The sequence below is a fragment of the Stegostoma tigrinum genome, chromosome 2 (genome assembly GCF_030684315.1).
Source record: "Stegostoma tigrinum isolate sSteTig4 chromosome 2, sSteTig4.hap1, whole genome shotgun sequence".
NCBI lineage: Eukaryota > Metazoa > Chordata > Chondrichthyes > Orectolobiformes > Stegostomatidae > Stegostoma > Stegostoma tigrinum.
Genome location: NC_081355.1, coordinates 148,107,673 through 148,132,326, shown reverse-complemented (window position 1 = coordinate 148,132,326; position 24,654 = coordinate 148,107,673). Strand labels below are relative to the sequence as shown.

At 41.7% G+C, this 24,654-nt stretch overlaps 1 protein-coding gene across 1 annotated transcript in view; it reads left to right on the top strand.

Moving 5' to 3' along the window:
* Positions 1-24,654, top strand: part of LOC125462908 (tetratricopeptide repeat protein 21B-like) — a 122,402-nt gene that overhangs the window by 24,861 nt on the left and 72,887 nt on the right. The window contains exons 7-14 of the mRNA XM_059640004.1: positions 3,420-3,518; positions 3,972-4,168; positions 6,596-6,689; positions 8,609-8,809; positions 16,500-16,629; positions 20,526-20,683; positions 22,830-23,051; positions 24,376-24,614. Of these exons, the coding sequence (XP_059495987.1) occupies positions 3,420-3,518; positions 3,972-4,168; positions 6,596-6,689; positions 8,609-8,809; positions 16,500-16,629; positions 20,526-20,683; positions 22,830-23,051; positions 24,376-24,614 (1,340 nt within the window). The remainder of the gene's footprint in view (positions 1-3,419; positions 3,519-3,971; positions 4,169-6,595; positions 6,690-8,608; positions 8,810-16,499; positions 16,630-20,525; positions 20,684-22,829; positions 23,052-24,375; positions 24,615-24,654) is intronic.

Sequence of the window (24,654 nt, the reverse complement as noted above, 5' to 3'; positions counted from 1 at the left end):
GATGAGAACCCATCTGAATCACTAAGCACAAATAATGAGAATGACACAAAGAGTCTACAAAGGGATGTAGACAGGCTAAGCAATAGAGCAAAAAGAAACCTGATGGAATATAGTATAAAATGTGAGGTTATGCACTTTGGCAGGAAGACTAGAGGAGCCGAATATCACTTTAGTAAAGAAAGAATGCAAAAAGCTACAGAACAAAGGAATTTGGCCTTCTTCATTCATGAATCATAATGAGCTAGCATCCAAGCTCAATGGGTATTAGAGAAAGCACATTGGAATGTTGGCCTTTGTTCTAAAGGGAACAGAGAATGAAAGTAGGAAAGTTTTGCTAAAAATATACAAGGCCTCAGCTGGAATACTCTTAATAATATTGGTCATCTCATCTAAGGAAAGATATACTGGCAGTGGAGGTGCTAGGCTGATACCAAGAATGGAGGAACTTATAAGAGGTGGAGCCTGGTAGATTTGGCCTGTTCGCATTGGAGTTTAGAAGAATGAGAGGAGACCTTTTTGAAATGTACAAGATTCTTAGGGGACTTATTAGGTTAGATGTGGAAAGATTGTTTCTGCTTGTGGGTAAGTCTAGGACCAGAGAACAAGGAATCACACATTTAAGACATAGATGATGAGGAATTTCTTCCCTCAGAGGATAATGAATCTGTGATTTTTTTTACCGCAGAGACCTGTTGAGGCTGCATAGCGAAGTACATCATGGGCGAGATGGACAGATTTTCAATCAGTAAAGAACTCAAGGGTTCCGGGAAAAGGCAGGAAAGTGAAATTGAGATTATCAGATCAGCTAATGTTCTCATTGAAAGGTGGAACAGAACTGATGGGCTGAATGGCCTATTTTACCTCCTATGACTTATGGTCATCCACATAAAAGAATGTTGAAGAGAAGCCAACTCATTAGTTCCCTTTTGTTCAAAGTATATTTCTGTGTTACTTAGCAAATGATGGGTTTTGACACCATTTTGTCAGATAAAAGAAGAAAGGAATTTTTTGAAACTGCGCGGTTAGAGTTGTGGATGAGTTGGTTGTAATCTTCGAAGAATCGTTAGATTCTGGAAAAGTTCCAGAGATTGTAAAACTGCCAATGTAACTTTTTTATCCAAAAGGAAACAATAAAAAGCAGATAACTACAGGCCAGTAGGCTTATCTGCTTTTATTGGGAAAATGTTAAAGAGTCAATTATAAAGGATGTAATAGCAAAGCATTCAGAAATGCATAATCTTACCAGAGCCAACATGGCTCCATGAAGGGTAAATCATGTTTGATTAATTTATTGGAATTATTTGAAGAAGTATCAAGTAGAATAGATAAAGGGAAACTAGTAGATGTAATATATTTGGATTTCCAAAAGGCATTTGATAAAAGGCTACTAATTAAAATAAGAGCCCGTGGTCTTGGGTATAGCACATAATTGGAGTATTGGAATAATAGTAGAAGACTGAGAGTGAGGACGAAGGGAGCATTTTCAACATGGTAACTAGTAGGGTACCACAGGGATCACAATTATTAACCCAAATTCCGTTAACTTTTATTGTGACCATTAACCTGTGTGATACCTAATTGAATGTCTTTTCAAAATCTAGTCTATCACAGCTACTGGTTCCCCCTTCATCTTTCCTATCCCCAAGGGTCATTTGTGACACATTCACTGGGATGAGTGGCTTGAACTAAAGAGAAGCAATTACAAAGCAAGTTATATCAACAGATGCCAAAGGGGTCATGGGAATGGTCCACTCAGGTGGAGACTAGGGGAGGAGAATGAGGGAGAGGAGAGCTGGTACCTCATGGTAGCAGCAACCAAATCCCCACCAGAAAAATGAATGTCATGATGACATTTAAGGCCCAGAAGACCAGAGTTGAGAGAGGGGGCACACATGCTTAAGGACACCTCTGCCATGCAAGAGGGCTATGCAACTGCATTGTACATGAGTGAATGAGGGAAGCTTTTTGTCTGCAATCTGGGATATTGTTTGCAAAAGTAGCTCATCAGAAATATTTCCTGACTCCTCCTCACGGTAGGTGGCTCCTTCCTCAAGGTGATGGTTTACGTCCTACCCTTGTCTCATTTGATGACAAAGATGTGCAGCATGCAAGATCAGCCAAAAGCTCAAAGTGAATGTTCCCACTCACACACCTCCTAGGATGCCCACCATCATAGGTACCACTTCACAGTCAATTTGGTTCACTTCTGTGTGACACTAGAATATATCGGAGTACACTGGACACAACAAAAGCCATGGGACTATAGGAGGTAACAAAGTGTGGAGCTGGATGAACACAGCAGGCCAAGCAGCATCTTAGGAGCACAAAAGCTGACGTTTCGGGCTCTGATGAAGGGCCTAGGCCTGAAATGTCAGCTTTTGTGCTCCTAAGATGCTGCTTGGCCTGCTGTGTTCATCCAGCCCCACACTTTGTTATCTCGGATTCTCCAGCATCTGCAGTTCCCAATATCTCTGATACAAAAGCCATGGGATTTTTGTTTTTATTCATTCATGGGATGTGAGTTTCAGTGGCGGGGCCAGCATTTAAGGCCCATCTCTAATTGCTGTGTCGAAGGTGACGGTGAGCTGCCTACTTGAGCTGCTGCAGGATGTTATAGTCGGGTTTCAGCAATGGTAATGTAATTAAAATTTAAGGAGTGATGGATCGATTCTCTCCTGTAGGAAATGGTCATTGCCTAGCACTTGTGTGACACTAATGTTACTTGCCACTTATTAGTTCAAACTTGGATGTTGGCTAGGTCTTTGTTCTTATGGACTTAATAGTATCTCAACTATAGTGCTGAAGACCCGTGCAGCAAAGCAAACTGCTCAGTTAACAAAGATGTTCTAGTACATTTAGAATATTAACATTTACCTATCATATTGTAAAATATTGCACAGGCTTGCCCTACCCTACTCATATAGGACAGAGGGCATATAAAGCAGCCAATTCCTGCCCAATAAGACTCCTACTAATCATTAATAAGGTGATGGATGAAGTCATCAATAGTTGGCCGAATATCTTCTTTTTACCAGTAACATGTTCTCAGATTTTCAGATCAAGTCTTCTCAAAACCACTCCAGACCTCGTAACAACCAGTTCTGAGGAAGGGTCACTCAATCCAATAAGTTAACCCTGATTTCTCTCCACATATGCTGCCAGACCTGCTGAACTTTTCCAGCAATTTCTGTTTTTGTTTCTCATTACAACCATAATCTAGTTATATAAACTACTATAACAGGGGCACAACAGCTAAATCCCACCGGAGAGACAGAAACCGTTGCCATCAGTATCAAGGGGGTTGGAACAATGGGAGTGGTTGCCAACCCAAAACCCTCTGAGGGTGGCTGCATATTGCTAAGGCTCTGAATACAGTGTACCATCATTTATATGTTTTTACAATCTATTTATTAATATAGGCTGAAAATTATGTGAAACAGCTCATTAGTGCCTTGGAGAAAAAGGAACCTCAGAATCCAAAGCTTTATCAACGTGTAGCTGTTTTAGTAAGCAGACTGGTAAGCAAAACAGACTTTTTTTACTTTAGACATTTGACTTTGATGTGCACCTTTCCAAATGAAGAATTGAATCAATATTCTCCAGAGGATAAATTTCAATTTTAATTTTGATGTTGAGAGCTTACTCACTTTGAATTTTAATTTGAACGTTGTCAGCTGAAGAATAGATGCTTGACAAAATCATAGAACTGGACAAGGAGGCCATCACACCTTTCTATTGAATTATCCCCACTTGGTGACCCTCAGGTTAAATCACCGCCAGTTGTCTCTCTCCTTCTCTGTCTGTTGAAAGAGAGAGCAATGCTATGGTCTGGAAAAAGTTTGGTGTATTTATTCCCCTGAACCTCCAGCAAAACCCTACAGTGCTTCCCTTCAAATACATATCTAATTCCTTTTGAATGTTTGGTTTGCTAATACAGATTTGACCTGTTATGCACATTATGCCTTTGACAGTGTGGCAGGAACCAGACTATTTTGGATCAGACCTACAGTTTGGTGGAGCGTTCTCTATACATGGCCCCCACGGACGCAGAAATTGCAACAGAGCTGGGTTTCCAACTATTTCTCCAGGATAAATTGAGGGATGCAGTGAAACAGTACACAGATGCAATGAAACTGAGTGAAACCAACATGCCTGCACTGACAGGTGCGTAAGTTGAAATATTGCTCAAAGATCTTGGGTTGCTGCAGTGTGAGTTTGAAGGTGCTGGCTATTAGTTGCAACATAATTCTTAATACTTTCATCGGATGAGTCTGGCACTGATAAGGCCAGCATTTGTTGTCCATCCTGTAATAGACCACACCAAACCCCTTCAAAATATATTCAGAAAATAGTCTAGACCCTACTTTTTCTTATTTTGAAGGTAAATGCCAGACATTGTGTCCAGATGCAATTTGATCAGCTAGACTAACAGATTTGCAGCAAAACACATTTTATTCATATGCTATAGTTAAAATACAATAAAAGAAAGTAGAAATTGGAATAATTTAAGTCTATTGGAAATCTTAACACAATAATACATTATTTAAATACTCAACAGAGTCTGTTTCAATATAGTAACATCCCATAAACATACCCTTGGCAAAAGGCAAAATCAGTAAAATAGAATTTCAATACATAATAGATAATGTATCTCATAAGCAATTCTCCAGTCCAGAAGGGAAAACATCAAGAGAAAACTCTGAGAAAGGGAATAGGAGGGAGAGACGTACTGCAGCTTCCAAACCTAGCTTCAAGATCCTAGCAACTGCTATTGAAAAAACCTGGTTCTTTGGGAGCTTGATCCCACCTATTCAGGCTGCTTCTATTGTTCCAACTTTCAAAGAAACCCCAAGGCCTCAAAAGCTGTTTACTTTATTGGGTTCAAATAGACGGCTCAGGAACTCTGTCTTAAAACTCTTCAAAAAAAACTCAGGACAAAATACACTTCCTAAAGCCATAGTATTGCCACTGTCCCTAACTGCCCTCCAACTGATTGGTTTGCCAGGCCATTTTAGAGCACACTTAAGAGTCAACCAAGTTGCCGTGAGTCTGGAGTCACATGTGAGCCAGACCAGATTAAGATGTCCCTGTGAACCAGATGGGATTTTACAACAATTGCTGAGAGTTTCATCATCATCATTCATATATCAGTTCTTTATTCATTTGAAATTATATTCCACGATCTGCCACAATCTGGTAAGATTTGAACCGGTGGCCTAAGGAATTATTCTGGGCCTCTGGATTACTAGATCAGTGGCATAACCACTATGCCACTATCTCAAATAATAACATGCAATGTGAAGCGACTCTTAGCAGAGCAGAACTATCCTCTTCAAATCCCTGTCCATGATGAATGGTCACCTATCTCAATTCTCCACGATCTTTAGAATTACTCAACACAACTGTATTAACATTGAATGTAGAAATGTGACTGAACTGATCAGAAATTTTCAGAAGTTATAACATTTGCACCTGGAAGTTTAAGAAAATTAAACCTTGTCAAGGAATACAGACATATAAGGGAATAATATGGAAATTACTTTTGTCTGTAAGGTTCACATGAAAAGACTGAATATGCTCAGACTAAACTTCTCCATTAGTTGTGTTGTGTTTTAGTTCTTAAAACAAAAACAAAGAGTTCACTGTTGAGATCTTTTCAGACATATTTTACCTGCTGATTAACACTGGTTGCGTCATATGTTAAATTTTATAGTTTTTGTATGCCAAACCATTTACATACATGTTTAGAGTATGGGTTTTTTTTTATTCATTCATGGGATGAGGGCATCACTGACCAGGCAGCATTCATCGCCCATCCCTAATTACCCAGAGAGCAGTTTTTTAGAGTCACCCACATTGCTGTGAGTCACATGTAGGCCAGACCAGGTAAGGATGGCAGTTTTCTTCCTTAAAAGACATGAATGAATCAGATGTTAATCAGTGTATTCAACTGCATGATCTTTGAAGCAACATTACAACAAACATAACTGAAATCTCCATCTCTAAGTCATAAAGTGGAGTCATACAGATTGAAAACAGACCCTTTGGTCTAACCAGTTCATGCCAACTACAACCCCAACCTAAACTAGTCCCAACTGCCTGCATTTGGCTCATATCCCTCCAAACATTTCTTATTCTCGTATTTATCTAAATGTCTTTTAAATGTTGTGATTTACCCACATCCACCACTTCCTCTGGAAGTCTATTCCACACCTGAACCACTCTCTGTGTCAAAAAGTTGCCCTTTATGCCTTTTCTAAATCTTTCTCCTTTAGAAATATGCCCCCTAGTCTTGAAATCCTCCACCCTTAGGAAAAAGACACCTGCCATTCACCTTACCTATATCCCTCATTATTATAGAAACGTCTTCCAGGTCGCCTCTCAACCTCCTACGTTCCAGTGAAAAAGTCCAGCCTATCCAGCTTCTCCCTATAACTCAAACCCTCCATTCCCAGCAACATCTTGGTAAACCTCTTCTGAACCCACTCCAGCTTAATAATATCCTTCCTATATCTCAATCGAGAAGTGAGCCCTAAAGCTCTCTAATGATGGTGTAACTGGGTAATGTAAAGAACAGTCTGTTTTGTTTAGGAAGAATTCAGGCAGAGATTATACTTGGGCATTTAGAAGATGCAGAACAACAGCTAGAACTCCTCAAAGAAGTGCAAGGGTTAATGGGAACATCTGCGGTAAGTGTTAGTGATAATTTCAGCCGATTTGTAAAGCACTTACAGAGAAGAATTGACTTTGGAAGAGCTTCTTTATTTTTTCACACAGGACTTGCTACCCCGTTCAAAGACACTCTCCACTCCTGCTGGATTTTATTAATATATATTTTGTAACAGCAAAAGACAAATTAAAAAGAACACAAACAGCTTATTGTAACTAAAGGGAAAAATGGAAACCAAATTAAAATGTCATTAGTAGGGGAAGCAATGCACCCAATAACACCCCAGTTTTGTTTGGGACTCTTGCTGGCAGAAATATCTTAAAATCAATAGATAGAAAATGTAATAAGATTAAAAAAAATCACTTGCAATACAATATTACATTATAAAATAACTCCTATGATTTTTCAAGGATACAGACGAGAAGAAATCTCTGCAGACATATAATTTATAACAAGATATTTTGTTTTAAATCCGTATACATCACAAACAATTAATGAACATCTGAACTTCATACTTTCAATATTTTTAGATGTGGTGTCGTTAAACGATCCCCTTGAAATGACTAAAATGCTTTTTTTGTGAAGAGATTAGAACTATCTTGGGCCAGATTTGTTTGTAACAAGAATAACAGAGATTAGCAGCACTTGCTGTTAAAACAGGATAAATTGGACAGCAAGCATTACACCCATGTGTTTCCAGTTAAACATACAGATCCAGAGGTTGCTGTCAGGGATACCCTGCTTCTACCACAGGGTATACTATTGCAATCCTCATCATTGGACTTGGTACTGAAACTACTGAAATCACCTTAAAGCAGTTTCCTCTGGTTCGTAATTGTTTGACCAAGGGGATTAGTTATTTCCTATCCAGTCTGCTAAAGATATTTTCCTAAACAACCTGTTCATAGACTTTATTCCACTCTTCCAGAGCAGGTGGGACTTGGAATCAGGCCACCTAGCTTAGGGTTAGGGCCACTGGCACTGCATCATGACAGCCCTGTTTAGCACTGACACGACTAAAAAGAGCATGAGCTGTGACACTTGACTACTCACTCTGCATGATAACAGCTGAAACAGTTAGACTGGTGTGAATGAGTTTCTAACTGCATCATAATTATTGCTGAATAGTTTGATATATCATTTTACAAGTTTGGAGTCTCATTGCCTCTAAGGAAAATAATGTTGGACATATTTATACAGCTCAAAACTATATTTTTACTTCTATCTATTTTACAACTCTCCTTTAATCATATCGGTATTTTCCAATGTTTAGTTACACTTTGTGTGGACTGCATATCTCAGTTAGGATTTTTCAATCTGGTTGATTGAAGAAACTCATTTCTATCTCTGTAGAGGGTGTCCTGGTGAAGACTTTGCTGACAGGCCTCCGGAGAGTTCTGTTCCTTCGCCGCTAACTACAACATCTGGGCCAATGATTTTTAGGGTCTAAATATCCATAGGCTTCTCCATGTAATGCCAGCACCCGCTGAGTCTGGAGAAGATTTGTCAATCTGAATATGTCCCACCATGGATCCATTTCTGTCACCCTCAAGAGACAGATGTGGGTAATGCGGCCTGCTCAAACACTCTGTCTCTCTCTCTCTCACTCCAGTTGGCCGCTCTAGCCGAACATCATTTTTCCAATGTGCTGAACTTTTATCCCAGATAGCAGAAGATGTCCAGGCAGGATGCGCCAGACACCTGGCATAGCCCAGATGACATACAGGTGGCCATTTCTGCAAAGGACCCCCCTCCTCTTTTCCAGCAGAACATTTATGGTTGTGGTCCTCAGCTCATTTTCGGACTTTCCACTGCAGTCCTTTGGTGTAACCGCACTGAGATGGTAGAGAGCAGTGGCATTCCAGAATAGCTTATGTATTTTAATGGGTTTCATCATTTCACTTAACTCAGTTGACACAAGTCTATATTCTCTTGAAGGAGCTGGCTTATCTTCAGGCAGTGCTAGCTGTAGTTAAAGGGCAAGAACCAAAAATAATCATCAAGTTTCTGAACCGAGCTGTAGACATTCACTTCAGTTCATTCGAGGACCTTCCTCTTGGTTTGGAGTACTATGAGAAGCTCAACCCTGAATTCATGCTTGACATTGTAAAGAAATTTTTAGCCCTCTGTCCAGATCAGGTGAGCGTCAACATCAAAAGCTTGCATTTCTTAAAAAAAAAGCCCCTTCAATGGTGGTGATTTGAGGCAGAGCTGTTTGTGTAGTCCCCAGTGCACATCCCCATTAAAGATGGCTGCCAGAAATTATTTAAACATGTGCAGAGTTGTCAGTATTCAGTGGACTGTGGGCATCACTAGCTAGACCAGCATTTATTACCTAGAGGGCAGTTAAGAGGCAACCACATTGATGGGTCTGGAATCATATTTGGGCCAGACCAGACAATTCTTTCCTTCACCAAAGGACATGAGTGAACCAACTTCTCACCCAACAATCATTTCATGGTCATCATTAGACTTTTATTTCCAGATTTTTAATCCCATGGCAGGATTTGAACCCAGGTCCCCAAAACATTACTTAGGCTCTGGATTAATACAAGAATATGGCAGGCCATCACCTTCCACTGATAATGCGCCAGCTAGTGCCTGATTGATGCTTTCATATTGCAATCCTTTTGGTGATTTCTGATTTAGTGTGGTCACTGAGCTGTGAAGTCAGCGGACTAAACACTGCTAACCAACAAAATGATCGCTGACTAGGTGCATGACTGGACTGATTGTGGGGCAATTCAATGCATGTAATTCACCGATCTGTCAATTTGTGGGACAATAAATGCAGCAAATGCCAGATTAGAATCGGAACACAGTCCTTTCTCCTGGGGAAGGTTCTTCAACTGGTAAGGTCTAACTTTGAATCCTATTATAAAGCTGTAATTCTGCACGTGTGAATGCGTGTGTGTGTGTGTGTGTGTGTGTGTGTGTGTGTGTGTGTGTGTGTGTGTGTGTTGTGTGTGTGTGTGTCTGTGTGCATGTGTGTGTGTGCATGTGTGCACATGGGTGTGTCTGTGTGCGTGTGTGTTTGTTCTTGGGTGTATGTCTGTGTGCGTGTGTGCGTGCATTTGTGCATGTATGCATGTGTGTGTGCGTGTGCATGCGTGGTGTTCCATCTCAAGCAGAGTAGAATAACATCGCTTCATTGGAGGCTGCACTGATGATGTCATCTAGCATGGTGACAGAATGTCTGAACAAAAACAAGACAGCTCAGCGAGCAAGTCAACAACCTCACCCACAACCCGAGCTACAGATCTTTGCCAAAACTTTAGGTAAAGAAGAATATGTTTCCACTAGTTGTTATGCCAGTAACTAGGGATCATAATTTCAAGATTGTCAGCAAGAGAGCTAGAAGTGTGAAGAGGAGAAAAGTCTTTACTCAGAGAGTTTTTAGGATTTGGGATTCGCTGCCTAGGAGTGTGGTGGAGGTGGATTCCAGAGGAAGTTTCAAAAGAGAGCAGGAGATATATTTGATAGTGATGGATTTAGAGGGGTAACGAGACAGGGCTGGAGAATGGGACTCGCTGGATAGCTTGTTTGGGAGTTGGTACAGATACGATGGGTAGAATGGCCTCCTTCCATACTGTAAAATTCGATAATTCTAAAGATTCAAGCTGGGAGGTGGGCATCCCATGATTCAGCTCTGCACCCCTTTTGATGAGGGTTCCTGACTCTGATCGCCCTGAGCAGGGCCTGGTATGGTATCAGACACTGACTGTGCTGAGATCACCTGACAATAATGACAAGATTCCTGACTCTGTGCTAAATGGCAAGGCAAGATAGCAGTAACAAGGGCCTGTTATCTGTAGTTGGGGGGTGGGGTTGTTGTGTGGGCAGGAAAGCTCAAAATTGTCAAGGCGATGCAAGGCAGAGATATTGTGAACAGAAAGGGACTGGGAGCATTCTGGTGAAGTTTGCCGATGATACGAAGATAGGTGGACAGGCAGGTAGTACTGAGGAGGTGGGGAAGCTGCAGAAAGATTTAGATAGTTTAGGAGAATGGTCCAGGAAATGGCTGATGAAATTCAGTGTGAGTAAATGTGAGGTTTTGCACTTTGGAAAAAAGAATACAGGCATGGACTATTTTCTAAACGGTGAGAAAGTTCGCAAATCAGAAGTGCAAAGGGATCTGGGAGTGTTGGTCCAGGATTCTCTAAAGGTTAACTTGCAGGTAGAGTCTGTAATTAAGAAAGCGAATGTAATGCTGTCGTTTATCTCAAGAGGGTTGGAATATAAAAGCAGCGATGTGCTTCTGAGGCTTTATAAGGCTCTAATTAGGCCCCATTTAGAATACTGTGTCCAATTTTGGGCCCCACACCTCAGGGAGGACATACTAGCCCTGGAGCGTGTCCAGCGGAGATTCACACGGATGATCCCTGGAATGGTAGGTTTAGCGTATGATGAACGGCTAAGGATCCTGGGATGGTACTCATTAGAGTTTAGAAGGTTGAGGGGAGATCTAATAGAAACTTACAAGATAATGTATGGTTTAGAAGGGGTGGACGCTAGGAAGTTGTTTCCATTAGGCGGGGAGACTAGGACCCGTGGGCACAGCCTTAAAATTAGAGGGGGTAAATTTAAAACAGAAATGAGATGACATTTCTTCAGCCAGAGAGTGGTGGGCTTGTGGAATTCATTGCCGCAGAGTGCAGTGGAGGCTGGGACGTTGGATGCCTTCAAGGCAGAGATCGGCAAATTCTTGATCTCAGAAGGAATCGAGGGCTACGGGGAGGGTGCAGGGAAGTGGTGTTGAATTGCACATCAGCCATGATTTAAATGACGGAGTGGACTTGATGAGCCGTATGGCCTTACTTCCACTCCTATGTCTTATGGTCTAAAGGTAGAGTCAAAGAGAGCGAGTTATATGACAGTGAGTGAAGAGCCCAGAGGTGGAGCTCGGTTGAATGCACAAGCTGGGTGTGTGCCTGCAAGTGCTCAGTGTTCTTACTGCGGCATTCTAATGATAATTACTGGTGCAGTCTCAGATACAGCACTGAAGAGCAGATGTGACCTCTAAATGAATCAGAGATGCAACGAGAGGGCTCTTAGATGCAGATACATGTCAAATGTCAGTGTCTATGGATGTGGGATCGATATGGCTGGTGTGCTTGGCGTGTGCACTGCAATGGTAGAGTCCAACTTCCATCATGGTGGTCGATCTGGGCAAGTGGACACCTGGAATCACCAGGTGCTTGCTCTGGTTTCCTTGTCGAGCTTCTTGGATGACCAGCTTGTTTAGGGAGTCTGATAAGAGGGGAGCCTGAATATTAATGAGGCAAGTGGTGGTGTTTAAAAATCAGTAATTATCATGAGGTGACATCTCACCAAACTGTTTGTGCAAAGCATAAAAGATGAAGTGGGGCAGTACGGTGGCTCAGTGGTTAGCACTGCTACCTCATAGCGCCAGGGACTGGGGTTCAATTCCACACGCAAACAACTGTCTATGTGGAGTTCTAGCTGTGTCTGTGTGGGTTTCCTCTGGGTGCTGTGGTTTCTACCACAGTCCAAAGATGTGCAGGTTAGGTGGTTTGGTCATAGAGAATGCAGGGTTAAGGGATTGGGTGGGGGGAATGGCTTTGCCTGGGGTGGTCTTTGTAGGATCGATGTGGACTCAGTGGGTTGAATGACCTGTTTCCACACTGTAAGGTTTCAATGATTCTAGGAAGAGATGACCACGTGGCCAAGATGGGCCTCACACATCTCGCTATAACCCATATTGCTCGATCCCTATAAGATACTACTCCAGAAAACTGTCACAGGTTGTTGTAAAATCTCATCTGGTTCACTAATGCCATTTTGCAAAAGAAACCTACTGTCCTTAACTGGTGACTCCAGATCCACAGCAAAGTAGTTGACAAGTGACCTCTGGAAAGGTTTGGCAAGCCACTTAGTTCCAGGGCCGTGAGAGATGGATAACAAACGCTGGCCTTGCCAGCAACACCACATCCCATGAAGGAACAAAGATAATTGATATCATGAATGAAATGGCAGGGCAGCCACCCATTGGACTGTGGATTAATCTTTCAAATGGTGCTGGTTGGAGGCAGAAATCATTGTAATTAGTAGGCAGTATGGACATGACAACAGTGACAACAAGTCACTATCCTGGGCCCTGTGATTCCCAGCAAACCTCCCACCCACCCTCAATTATAGGTACTGTGCAACCTTGGGGCCCAAAAACTATTTTAATGTAATTTTAGGCTGGATGCATGGTTTACAGATTTTTGCAGCGCATTCCGACTGAATTTACAAAACAAAATTATGCTTTTTAGTGACTGCAAATTAAAAAAAACTCTCATATAGTGGAATCACCTGTTGCTAAGAACCATTTTATTCTTAGATAACAAGGTGTAGAGTTGGATGAACACAGCAGGCCAAGCAGCATTAGAGGAGCAGGAAAGCTGACATTTTGGGCCTAAACCCTTCTTCAGACATTTTATTCTTTTATTCTTGGGCAACTTTACAAAAGATCCCACAGCACAATTCCAAAGGAGAGCAAAGGTGTAATCCTTGGTGAACTGGTCAATATTTATCACTTAATCAATATAATAAAAGTAGATGAACAATGGTCACATTGATGTTTATGGGAATTCACTGTGGCCTCCATACTTCTTAATATATGACAGTGACTACATTTCATAAATTACCTCAATGGCTATAATGCCTTTGAGGTGTCCATTGGTTGTGAGAACTGCTGAATTAATGCAAGTCATCTTTTCAGCATTAAGCACAAAACTATTTATTCTAATGTTATGTAGATCAGAACTTTATGCTCCCCTGGAGTTGGATCATGAGTTGGGTAGGGGGTATAACATTACGTGAAATACCATGGTCATTTTTCCCAGCATCTGCCTTCCTGTTTCTAATAGTGCTGTTAGGAACAAAAAGCCAGCCTTGTGATTGAACTCAAGCCAATTATCACAGTGCCATGCATTAAATGATTGTGGGCCAAACTGTCAAACAATACAGCAAGTTTGACATTGACCTTTATAAATAAGTTTCTCTCCATAATTTGCTCTCTGCTTTTTTGTTTTCAGAAGATATGACGTTTAAAACTAACTTGAAGTCAGGAACTAAACATAAAATTTTAGGTATTTCTTTAATAATTGAGTAGGAAAGGCTTTTGAAATACTCAGAGAGATGGTTCTTGCTAAAAACTGGTTTTAAACAATCTGAACACAGGAAACAAATTCCATCGTGACTTCTAATATGTCACAGCATTTTATAACCATTTTTGAAGTGCATCACTATTGTCATGCTGGTTAATGCAGCCATCAGTTTGCATACTGCAATGGACCACAATCAGGAAATAAGAAAGGATTTTGACGTGTTAGAACACAGAACACAGAAAAGTACAGCACAGTACAGGCCCTTCGGCCCACGATGTTGTGCGTGGAATAATCCTAATCCAAAAATAAAATAACCTGACCTACATTCCCCTCAATTCACTGCTGTCCATGTGCATGTCCAGCAGTCGCTTAAATGTCACTAATAACTCCGCTTCCACGACTACCACTGGTAAGCTATTCCATGCCCTCACAACTCTCTGGGTGAAGAACCTCCCTCTGACGTCTCCTCTATAACTTCCTCCTAACACCTTAAAACTATGACCCCTCGTGGCAGTCAATCCTGCCCTGGGGAAAGGTCTCTGGCTATTGACTCTATCCATGCCTCTTATTACCTTGTACACCTCAATCAGGTCACCTCTCTTCCTCCTTCTCTCCAGAGAGAAAAGCCCGAGCTCATGTGTAGTGTTGGTTAAGAGAGGAACGTTATTCAGGACAGAAATGGAACTTACAGGACTTCTTCAAATAATGGCAAGGGATCTTTTACATCCATTTAGGTAGATGAATAAAAGTGCAGCCCTTCTACAATATAACACTCCTTCAGTACTGCACTGAAGTAACAAGCTAATCTGGAATGGGGCTTGTCATCACACCATTATGTTATCTTCATGGTGAAATGGGTCAAAACATTAGTGACTCAACTGCATGAATCTCAGTTTAGGAGTGGAATTTCTGTGCCATAAATCCAGTTAAAATGATCAAATCTTGTCTGGAACACAATGTTTGATGATTGTCAAAACTATAGATGTATACCAGCAAAGTCTAATAACCCAATCTATACCAACTGATCGACATGAGTTTCATCAGTCACACTTTCCACAGAATAAACAGGAATTTAGTTTAGTTCAGTCGGCTGGATGGCTAGTTTACATAAGAACATAGAAATAGGAGCAACATTAGACCATGTGGCCTATTGAGCCCATACCGCCATTCAATAAGATCATGGCTGATCTTTTTGTGGACTCAGTTTGTGATGCACATTGATACTAACAATGTGAGTTCAGTTCCTGCATTGGCTGAGATAACCATGAAGGGTTCTCTTCCTCAGCCCCTCCTTCTGCCTCTTGTTAAACCACCACCATCCGTCTCCGTCTCTGATCAGAGAGCAGCCCAGGTGAGATCACACTGACTTCATCTTACACTTTTAAGACATGGATGAAAAACATCCGATTCCATAAACTTTTAAAAATTTGTTTTCTAGATGTGGGTTCTAGTGGTCAGGCCCGCATTATATCAGCAATCATATGTTTACAAGTCAAAATAGTGAATGACTTAGAGGTGACCTTGGAGACGGTAGTATTGTAATGTATCTGTGAACTCAATGGTGATATTCTTATGCTTCTGTTAACCTTGCTGTTTGAGGTGGTTAGGTTTCTGCTGCCAAAGAGGTTGTTACAGTCCTTCATCTGGAGAGTACAAACTGTAGCAATGGTAGGCCAGTGGTGAAGGAGGATGGATGTTCAACCTGGAAAATGAATAGAGCCTATCAATGGTTATGTTTGGTCACTTACAAGACTGGGCTTAATGATCTGAATGACCTTTATTTTGTGGCTTATTGTATAGTTTACTGACAGGATCTAATAGGAGTCATCCAGGTATCAGTAATAGGATGGATGGCTAGCAATTGTTGCACTGATGAGAAAAATAAGGAAGAAAGACTTGCATTTAGAAAGCGCTTCTCATGACCACTGCGCAATTTAAAGGGATTTAGAACTATATAAGTATTTTTGAGGTGCCATCATGGTCATCATGTAGGAGATTGTTTAGCCAATTTGCACATATTGAACACCAGCAAATTTGATGTGATCATAACCCAAACAGCTGTTTTATTGTCTGATGTAGGGTGGAGAGATAAATATTGAGCAGGACACCAGAGATAACTCCTCTGCTGTTCTTTAAAATAATGTCACGGAATCTTTTATGTACACCTAAACAAGCAGATGGAACAAAAACCAAAAGAACTGAGGATGCTGTAAATCAGAGAGGGCTCTGAAGAAGGGTCACCGGACCCGAAATCTTAACTCTGATTTTGCTTCATAGATGCTGCTAGACCTGCTGAGCTTATCCAGCAACTTCTGTTTTTGTCCAGGCAGAGGGAACGTCCATTTTAATATTCAAGGGTGCAACATTCCCTCAGGATTGTGCTGGTGTTGCCAGCTTCAAATTTTCAGGAACCCAAAGTCAGGGGCAAAGTGCTACAAACCTCAGCCACTGCTGGTACCCTTTGTGCAATGTGCCTGATGTACAGTCTGTTGCTACCAACCAGCCCACGTGCTGGGAGCCTACGCACGGCAATTCATAATACTCTTTTCTGCCGCACTACAGTTGGGCTCAAATCATGATTCCCCAAATTTTGCGATATCGTGCACGCCTGTGTTTCATCATTTAAGATTTGTGTTTTGACTATGGCAGAATCTAAAATGCTATTGTTTCGACCACTGCTTATCATAACTACAATGTTTTGATCCCTCCTTTAGTCCACTCTGCAAGGACAACCTCTTTCTCCTCTACTGAGGCAATCTGCTTTGATACTGGAGCCAGTTGTTAAGGCAGCCCCTGGGATTAAGCAACTTCTGTACATTGTAGCCAAAATTAGGTTCATGTCAGGTAAGTTGGTTTTGGTCACGGCGACAGATAAATTATTTAGTTTGTTTATTAATTTACACTCAGGCTGCAGGCTAACCTGACAAAATCACATTTATTTCTCACTCCTACTCATCCAGATGGTATTAAGAATGAATTGCATTGTTTAGATTAGAATTAACCTGTAGATTCAAATAAGGCAGTGGGGGTAGATTTCCACCATCTTCATTGATGTTAATGGCAAAAGTTATAGATGGGTTAAAATCCCTCCCTAACAGCATTGCAGGTGTACCTACACTAAATGGACTGCAGCAGTTCAGAAAGACAGCTCACCGTCACTTTCTTGGGGAAACTAGCGAAGTACTGTAAATGCTGGTCCAGAAAGCAAAGTTCTACATCCCCTGAATGAATTTTTCAAAAGCAAAGATGCCCCATCTGAATTTTCAACAATGGTCGGGGCACACATACCTGCAAAATGTTGGCAATTTTATGACGCATGCATTAGTAACATGAAAATTGGGCAGCATGTTAAAGGGAAGAAGGAGCATGCAAACATGAGCAATCGGAGCAAAAGATGATAATATGGGTCCACAAGTCTGTTCTGTTAGTGAACATTGTCAAATCTAAACATTCATTTCAATTCCATTTTTCTGCCAGCTTCCCATATTCCCTAAGAGACCAAAAATTTGCCCGTATCAACATGAATGACTGATTGACAAAATTGCTCATCATCTTACCATGGAAGTGTGCACCCATGTTCAAGATTTCCCAGCCAGGGAACATATTTGTGTCTACCCTGTCAAGTCCCTCCTGCCTTCTCCCTGGGGAGGCAATGGCCTCGTGGTATTATGGCTGGACTGTTAACCCAGAGACCCAGATAATGTTCTGGGGATCTGGATTCGAATCCCACCATGGCAGATGGTGGAATTTGAATGCAACAAATATCTAGAATTAAGAGTCTAATGATGACCATGAATCCATTGTCAGAAACACCCATCTGGTTCACTAATGCCCTTTAGGGAAGGAAACTACCATCCTTACCTGGTTTGGCTTATATGTGACTCCAGACCCACAGCAATATGTTGACCCTTAACTGCCCGATGGGCAATAAATGCTGCCTAGCTAGCGATGCCCTCATCCTGTGAATGAATAAAGAAAAAAAAGCCTTTGATCCTCTGACCAATTGAGGAAGTATCCATCTCTGTCTTAAATACACTGAGTTACTTGGCATTCATAGCCTCTTGCAGAAATTCCTCTTTCTCTCATTTCTAAAGGTTTGTCTCATTATCCTGAGGCTGTGTCCTTGGGTCCTAGTCTCTCCTGCTGGTGGAAACACCTTCTCCACGACCACTGTCTCCGGATCTCTCAGGATTCTGTAAGTTGCAATCGTAAATCAAAACTGCATATCATGTTCCAGGTGTTATCGCATAAAATTGCAACAAGACTTTTATATTGTTTGCATTCCAACCCCATTGAAATAAAGGTTACATGCTGTTTACCTTCCTAATTTCTTGCTACACCTGTATTCCAACCTTCTTTATTTCATGTACAGGTACACCGAAATCTCTCTGACCATCAACATTTAAGCGATTAATGTCTTTTATAATAAATTGGGATTTTATATTTTTATTACCAAAGTGAATAACCTCTCAGTTTTCTGTATGTTTGGTCTATCGGCTACTCACTTGTCCGCTCACTTAATCTCTCAATGGCCTCCTCATACTCCCGGCTGGCTTTGTAATTGCAATATTCCTAGATACATATTTACTTAGTCTTTCTGTCTCATTCATCAATATAGATTGTAAATAGTTAAGGCCTCAGCACAAATCCTTGAAGAACTCCACCAGCTACAACCTCTCAATTTGAAAATGGCTGGTTTATTCCTACTCTGCTTCCTGTCCATTAACAAATCCTACATTCATATAATCCCCAACTCCATTAGCCCTAATCTTGCTTACTAACCTTCCAGGTGAGACCATACTGAATGCTTTTTGGAAATCCATGCAAATTGCATATACTGGTTCTGTTTTATTTATTTTACTGGATACATCCACAAGCGACTCTATTTTGCACTGATTTCCCATTTAGGAAATGATTTTGATTCTGCCTGAACATGCTCTGATTTTCTAAATGCATTGTTCCTTAGTAACAGACACAGCTTGAACTGAGAATCTCACACAGTCAACACACTGTGCAAGCTGTATAGAATGAGGAACAGCTACAGGGGCTCCACATGATCTGACCCCCATCAGTAAGATATAGTCCCATTGTGCTCAGGAAAGGAAGTCGAACAGGCCTTACATTGCATGAATATAAAGCAAGTCAATTTATCTGCAATTCTTTTGAGAGGGTGAGAATGGAATTATGTACAATAGTAATAAAACTGAAAGAACTGCAGAAGCTGTAAATCAGGAACAAAACCAAAGTTGCTGGAAAAGCCCAGCAGGTCTGGCAGGATCCGTGAAGGAAAAAACACAGTTAACGTTTCAGGTCTGGTGACCCTTCCCCAGCGGTTCTGAGGAAGGGTCACTGGACCCAAAACGTTAACTCTGTTTTTTTCCTTCACAGATGCTGCCAAACTTGCAGGGCTTTTCCAGCAAATTTAGTTAAATACAATAGCACTTGTGCACAGAATGGAAACTATTTGTCACACTTCGACTTAAGTCTCTTGTAAGGTACTTTTAGCCAAAAGATTTACCTTTAGTAGCATCATCTCTTGCAAGCAGTCACTTCCAGTCCATTGTGAGGTTGTAGCAACACCTACAGCTTCAGGTCTATCAAGTACAGGCTGAGGACACATTTCTTGGTCTCATTGTTCCCTCCTGTGACCTCCCTGAGTTAGAATGTCAAATATTATTGAACTGCCCTTGAGTACACAAGATTGTGTGGCAGTATGATTGAGTTGCTTGAAACATTACAAGGGTTCAAGAGAGTAATTGCATGTAAACTATTTCCTTTGGTCAGGGAATCTAGAACAGGGGGGCATAACCTTGAAATTAGAACTAGGCCATTTAGGAGGGAAATCGGGAGACACTTCAAAGAAGTGTTAGTCGAAACCTGGAATTTTTTAAAGTTTTAATTTGGGGGCTGTGAGCTTTGCTGATTGGGTCAGCATTTATTGCTCATCCGTAATTGCTCTTCTTGAACTGCTACAATCCAGTTGTTGGAGGCACACCCACAATGCCATTAAGGAGGGAGTTACAGGGATTTTGACCTAATGGAAACTCTTCCCCCAAATTCAGCGACAGATGGAGCTTTCAAGACTGATATCAAAAGCAGGATCACTTGACTCAAAACATTAACTCTGTTTCTCTCTCCATAGATGCTGCAAATTTTGCTGAGTTTTTCCATCAATTTCTGTTTTTGGTTCAGTAGATTCTTATTGGGTAAGTGTATCAAGTGATTTAGAAATAGGGAGGGTAAATGAATTGAGGTAAAGATCAGTCATGAACTGGTTGATTGATGGAGAAACTGATCAAAGAGTTAAATGAGATAATAGGAACTGCAGATGCTGGAGAATCTTTTAGCTCCTTGATAACAAGGTGTAGAGCTGGATGAACACAACAGACCAAGCAGCATCTTAAGAGCAGGAAGGTTGACGTTTCGGGCCTAGACCCTTCATCAGTGCTTGGCTTGCTGTGTTCCTCCAGCTCTACACCTTGTTACCAAGGAACTAAATGGTGTGCTTATAGTCCTTAATGGCATCACATCTTGTTCAATTTTGTACCTATGAAGTATTGGATTAAGAACGTCATATTGGACCATAATGGGAGACTTCAGAGTCAAAACCAAGATCCCATATGTCACACTACCCAATCCCTGGTTCATCTTACAAATGTTACAGCTTATACTTAGGGAATGACAGAAAAGAATGGATTTAGTAAGTGAATTTTGCTCAAAGTTTTGTTCTTCCTGCATAGGTAACATGGACGCTGCTCAGGCCACACTGCAGCAATATCTCCAACTGGACCCCAGTTATGCTGATGGCCACCTATTCATGGCTCAGATATACCTGGCCCAATGCAATTTCAAAGAATGTTCCCATTCTTTAGAAATGGGCCTCAGCTACAATTTCCAGGTGAGAACCACTTCGGTTGTCAATAACCATGTCCAACAATCTTCTGCCATAGTTAGAAAAATTAGATTAAAAAAGGAACTTGTATTTTATACAGAATCAATATAACATGGAAGAAGGCCATTTAGCATATCAGCCCTTCAGATGAGCGATGCACCTCCTGTCATTTTCCATCTTCTTCATGTACCTTCCATGTTCTTACTTTTCATATAATAATCTCACTGCCTCTTAAGTGCCTCGACTGAACCTGCCTCCACCAGAATGTCAGGTTGTTCATTCCAGTCCAAGTGACTCTTCCTCAATTACTTCTTTTACCAATTTCCTGAAATTTGTGCCCCCTTGCTCTTAATCCTTCACCAATAGGAACAGTTTCTTCTGATCCACACCACCTTGACTCCTTACGATTTTGAATATCTTGACCAAATCTCCTCTCAACCTGCCCTCCTCCGTGAGTAACAGTCCCAACCTCTTTCCACACAACTGAAGTTCCGAAAAAGAGTTATATTGGACTGGATGCAATAACTGCTGTTTCTTTTTCCACAGATGTTGCCATCTTGCTGGGCTTCTCCAGCAATTTCTTTTTACTTTCAAGGTTATTTGGCTGCCACGGTGGCTCAGTGGGTTAGCACTGCTGACTCATAGCACCAGGGACCCGGGTTTAATTCCACCCTCAGGTGACTGTCAGTGTGGAGTTTGCACATTCTCCCCGTGTCTGTGAGAGTTTCCTCTGGGTGCTCTGGTTTCCTCCCACAGCGCAAAGATGTGCAGGTTAGGGTGAATTGGCCGTGCTAAATTGCCCATGGTGTTCAGGGATGTGAAAGCTAGGTCATGGGAAATGCAGGGTTACAGGGATAAGGTGGGGAATGGTGGGTCTGGGTGAGATACTCTTTGGAGAGTTAGTGTGGATTCAATGGGTCAAATGGCCTGCTTCCACGCTATATGGGTTCAGTAATTCAATGATTCTGAAGTAATTCTGCTGCCTTCAGTGACTGTGCATGTATACACCCAAGTCCCTTTGATCCTGAATCCCCTTTGGATTAGTATCCCCTATTTAATCCAGAACCTCAGGCTAATGTTTTAGGACATGAGTTCAATTTTCACCATGTCAGATGGTAGACTTTGAATTTGATAAAAAATCTGCAATAAAAATGGTGACAATGTCAATTGTCCTAAAAACCCATCTGGTTTACTAATGTCTTCTAGGGAAGGAAATCTGCTGTCCTTACCCAGTCTGGGCTGCATGTGACTCCAGACTCAAAGCAACATGGCTGACTCTTAACTACCCCCTGTGCAGCTAGGATGGGCAACAATGCTGCCCTAACCAGCCATGCCCACATCCCATGAACGAATATAAAATAAATCTGGCATGTTGACTCAAGCTAAAGCTGGTGGAGAGGGGCAAGGTGGGGTGGGTGAAAATTTAGTTAGATGGTTTGGGTGGGAACACAGGGAAGTTCAAAGGCGATGGGGTTGGTGAGGACTGCTACCAAGAAGCAAATGGGGGGTTTTCCAAAGTTAAAAGACTCTCTGTGTGAGGAACAACCACTATTTCTCCCATTGCAGTGTAAATGATGTGTGAAAACTGAAGCTGGAAATGGCTGTGACCACATTCAGACCCAATGGACGGTATTAAGTGTTCCATTCTGTCAGGGAAGGAGCTTGGACGAGACAAGTTGAAATATACCGGGGGCATGCATTTGAGGTGCGAGAGGGGAAGTTGTTTTTTACACAGAGAGTGGTAGGAGTCTGGAACACACTGCCAGGGGTGGTGGTGGAGGCAGATACAATAGAGGCATTTATGGGACTTTTAGACAAGCATATGAATATGCTAGGAAATGCAGCATATGGACCAAGGGCAGGCTGAAGGGATTAGTTTCATTTGGTGTCATGTCAAAGAAGGGCCCGTTCCTATGCTGTACCGTTCTATGTTCAATGCTGTTCTACACATGGCAACATAGACAGAATGATCTGTTTCTGTTCTTTAAAGTCTGTGTCATTAATTGCATTTTCCTTTCTGTGGTGGGGTCAAGGATTTTCTTCCTCTTGGCCCAAGGACTCTTATTTGTATGTTTCCAGTTGAAATGCAATGTTATTCAGCCAGTGTTGAAGATAGTAGAGGTACGAGTTGCACTTTTGCTCAACCTTGCAGGTCAGAGATCACCCTGTCTACCACCTGATCAAAGCCAGAGCCCTGAAGAAGATGGGCAAGATCACAGAAGCCATAACAACACTGAAAATGGCAATCAGCCTGCCAGGGGTGAGGCGAGGCCCGGCTAGAAAGGGGAACTGGGCACCGGCCAACATCAGCATGAGTGACCGTGCCTCTGTGTATCTGGAACTGGCAGACGCTCAGCACTTAAATGGAGAACAGGTAATGCATTCTCTACAATGTTCAAACACAGTCACATGAGGAGCTCACATTTATATAGCACATTCAGCGTAATTCAACAGTAACAGCCTGCCACTGACACATGACTGCAGGGGTGAGCTGGTGCATGGATATCTTCTATTTTGTAGATTCCCAGTAGCTGTGCCTACAACATCCTGGCCTACAACAATAACTTTCATTGATATAGCAGTTTTAATGTCGCAAAACTTTCAGAAGGCACTTCATAGGAGCGTTATCAAACTGTTTCGACAGCAAAGCCAAAAGGAGATGTAAGAGGGGTGATAACAAAGTGTGGAGCTGGATGAACACAGCAGGCCAAGCAGCATCTCAGGGGCGCATGCTGCTTGGCCTGCTGTGTCCATCCAGCTTCACACTTTACTATCTTGGATTCTCCAGCATCTGCAGTTCCCATTATCTCTGTAAGACGGGAGAGTCAGGGAGATTCCAGAGTTTAGATCCCGGGAGTGGCACCAACGCACCAGGTTGATGTGCTCTATAATCTGTGTCATTCTGAAGTAGCTCAGTGTCTCAGCTCCAGAGCAGATCTGCAGTTGCAACCTCTATTGCTTCCAATGGACCTTGCCCTCTCCATTGGTGTCAGCATTGAGTGGACAAAAAGGATCAGGGCAAGGGGAAAATCTTGTTTGTGGCGAGCCAACAGATGACTTCATTTTAAAACAAAGTAAATTTCAGCCTCCAGTTGACAGCCGTGGGGGTGGAGTCCATGTGTACATTTAAGGCTAAGATACATCAATTCTTGATCAGTAGCAAATTCAAGGGTTATGAGGAAAAAAGCTGGAAAGTGGTGTGAGGAATGTGGGATCAGCCAATATCCTATTGAATGGCAGCGTAGCCTTGAGGGGTGAAATTGCCTTCTCCCGTTCCTATTCCTTGTGGTCTTATGGTCAATAACAACTTTGTAGGAGCATTTTCAGAGAAAAATTAACACACAGATTGAAAAGTTGCTTTCTCCCCAGTGTAGACAATTTCGACAATTTACTTTTCTGTGTGTTTCATTGGATTTATTAAAATTTGTTAGCGAATGGGACAAGGACTACGTTGGAAGTTGAGGTGATTTCTTTTTCAGCTGAGCTGTATAGCAGAACAGCTATAATCTAATTGAATAGGGTCATAGGGCTGAATGGTCTACTCCTGTTACTATGGGTATGACCTGAATGGGAATCTGTAGGCACAATATTGATGTTCCCATCATCATTCAAGGATGAGAAGCGCCAGCTTCGTGGTTTGTTACAAATGTATGCCTGTTAGTTTACACTAATTACCATCTGAAGCTTTCTCTTTGCAGCATGAAGCTACTAAAGTGTTGCAAGATGCAATCCATGAATTTGCTGGGACACCAGAAGAAACACGAATCACCATCGCCAATGTTGATTTAGCTCTGAGCCAGGATGATGTAGAAACAGCATTCAGCATGCTCAGGGGTGTTATCCCTGAGCAGCCATATTATATTGAAGCCCAAAAGAAGTTGGCTGAGATCTACCTGTACAAGCAAAAAGACCAAAAGCTCTATATCAGATGCTACAAGTATGTAAGAGACAGCTCTCATTAGGAGGGAAAAAAATGT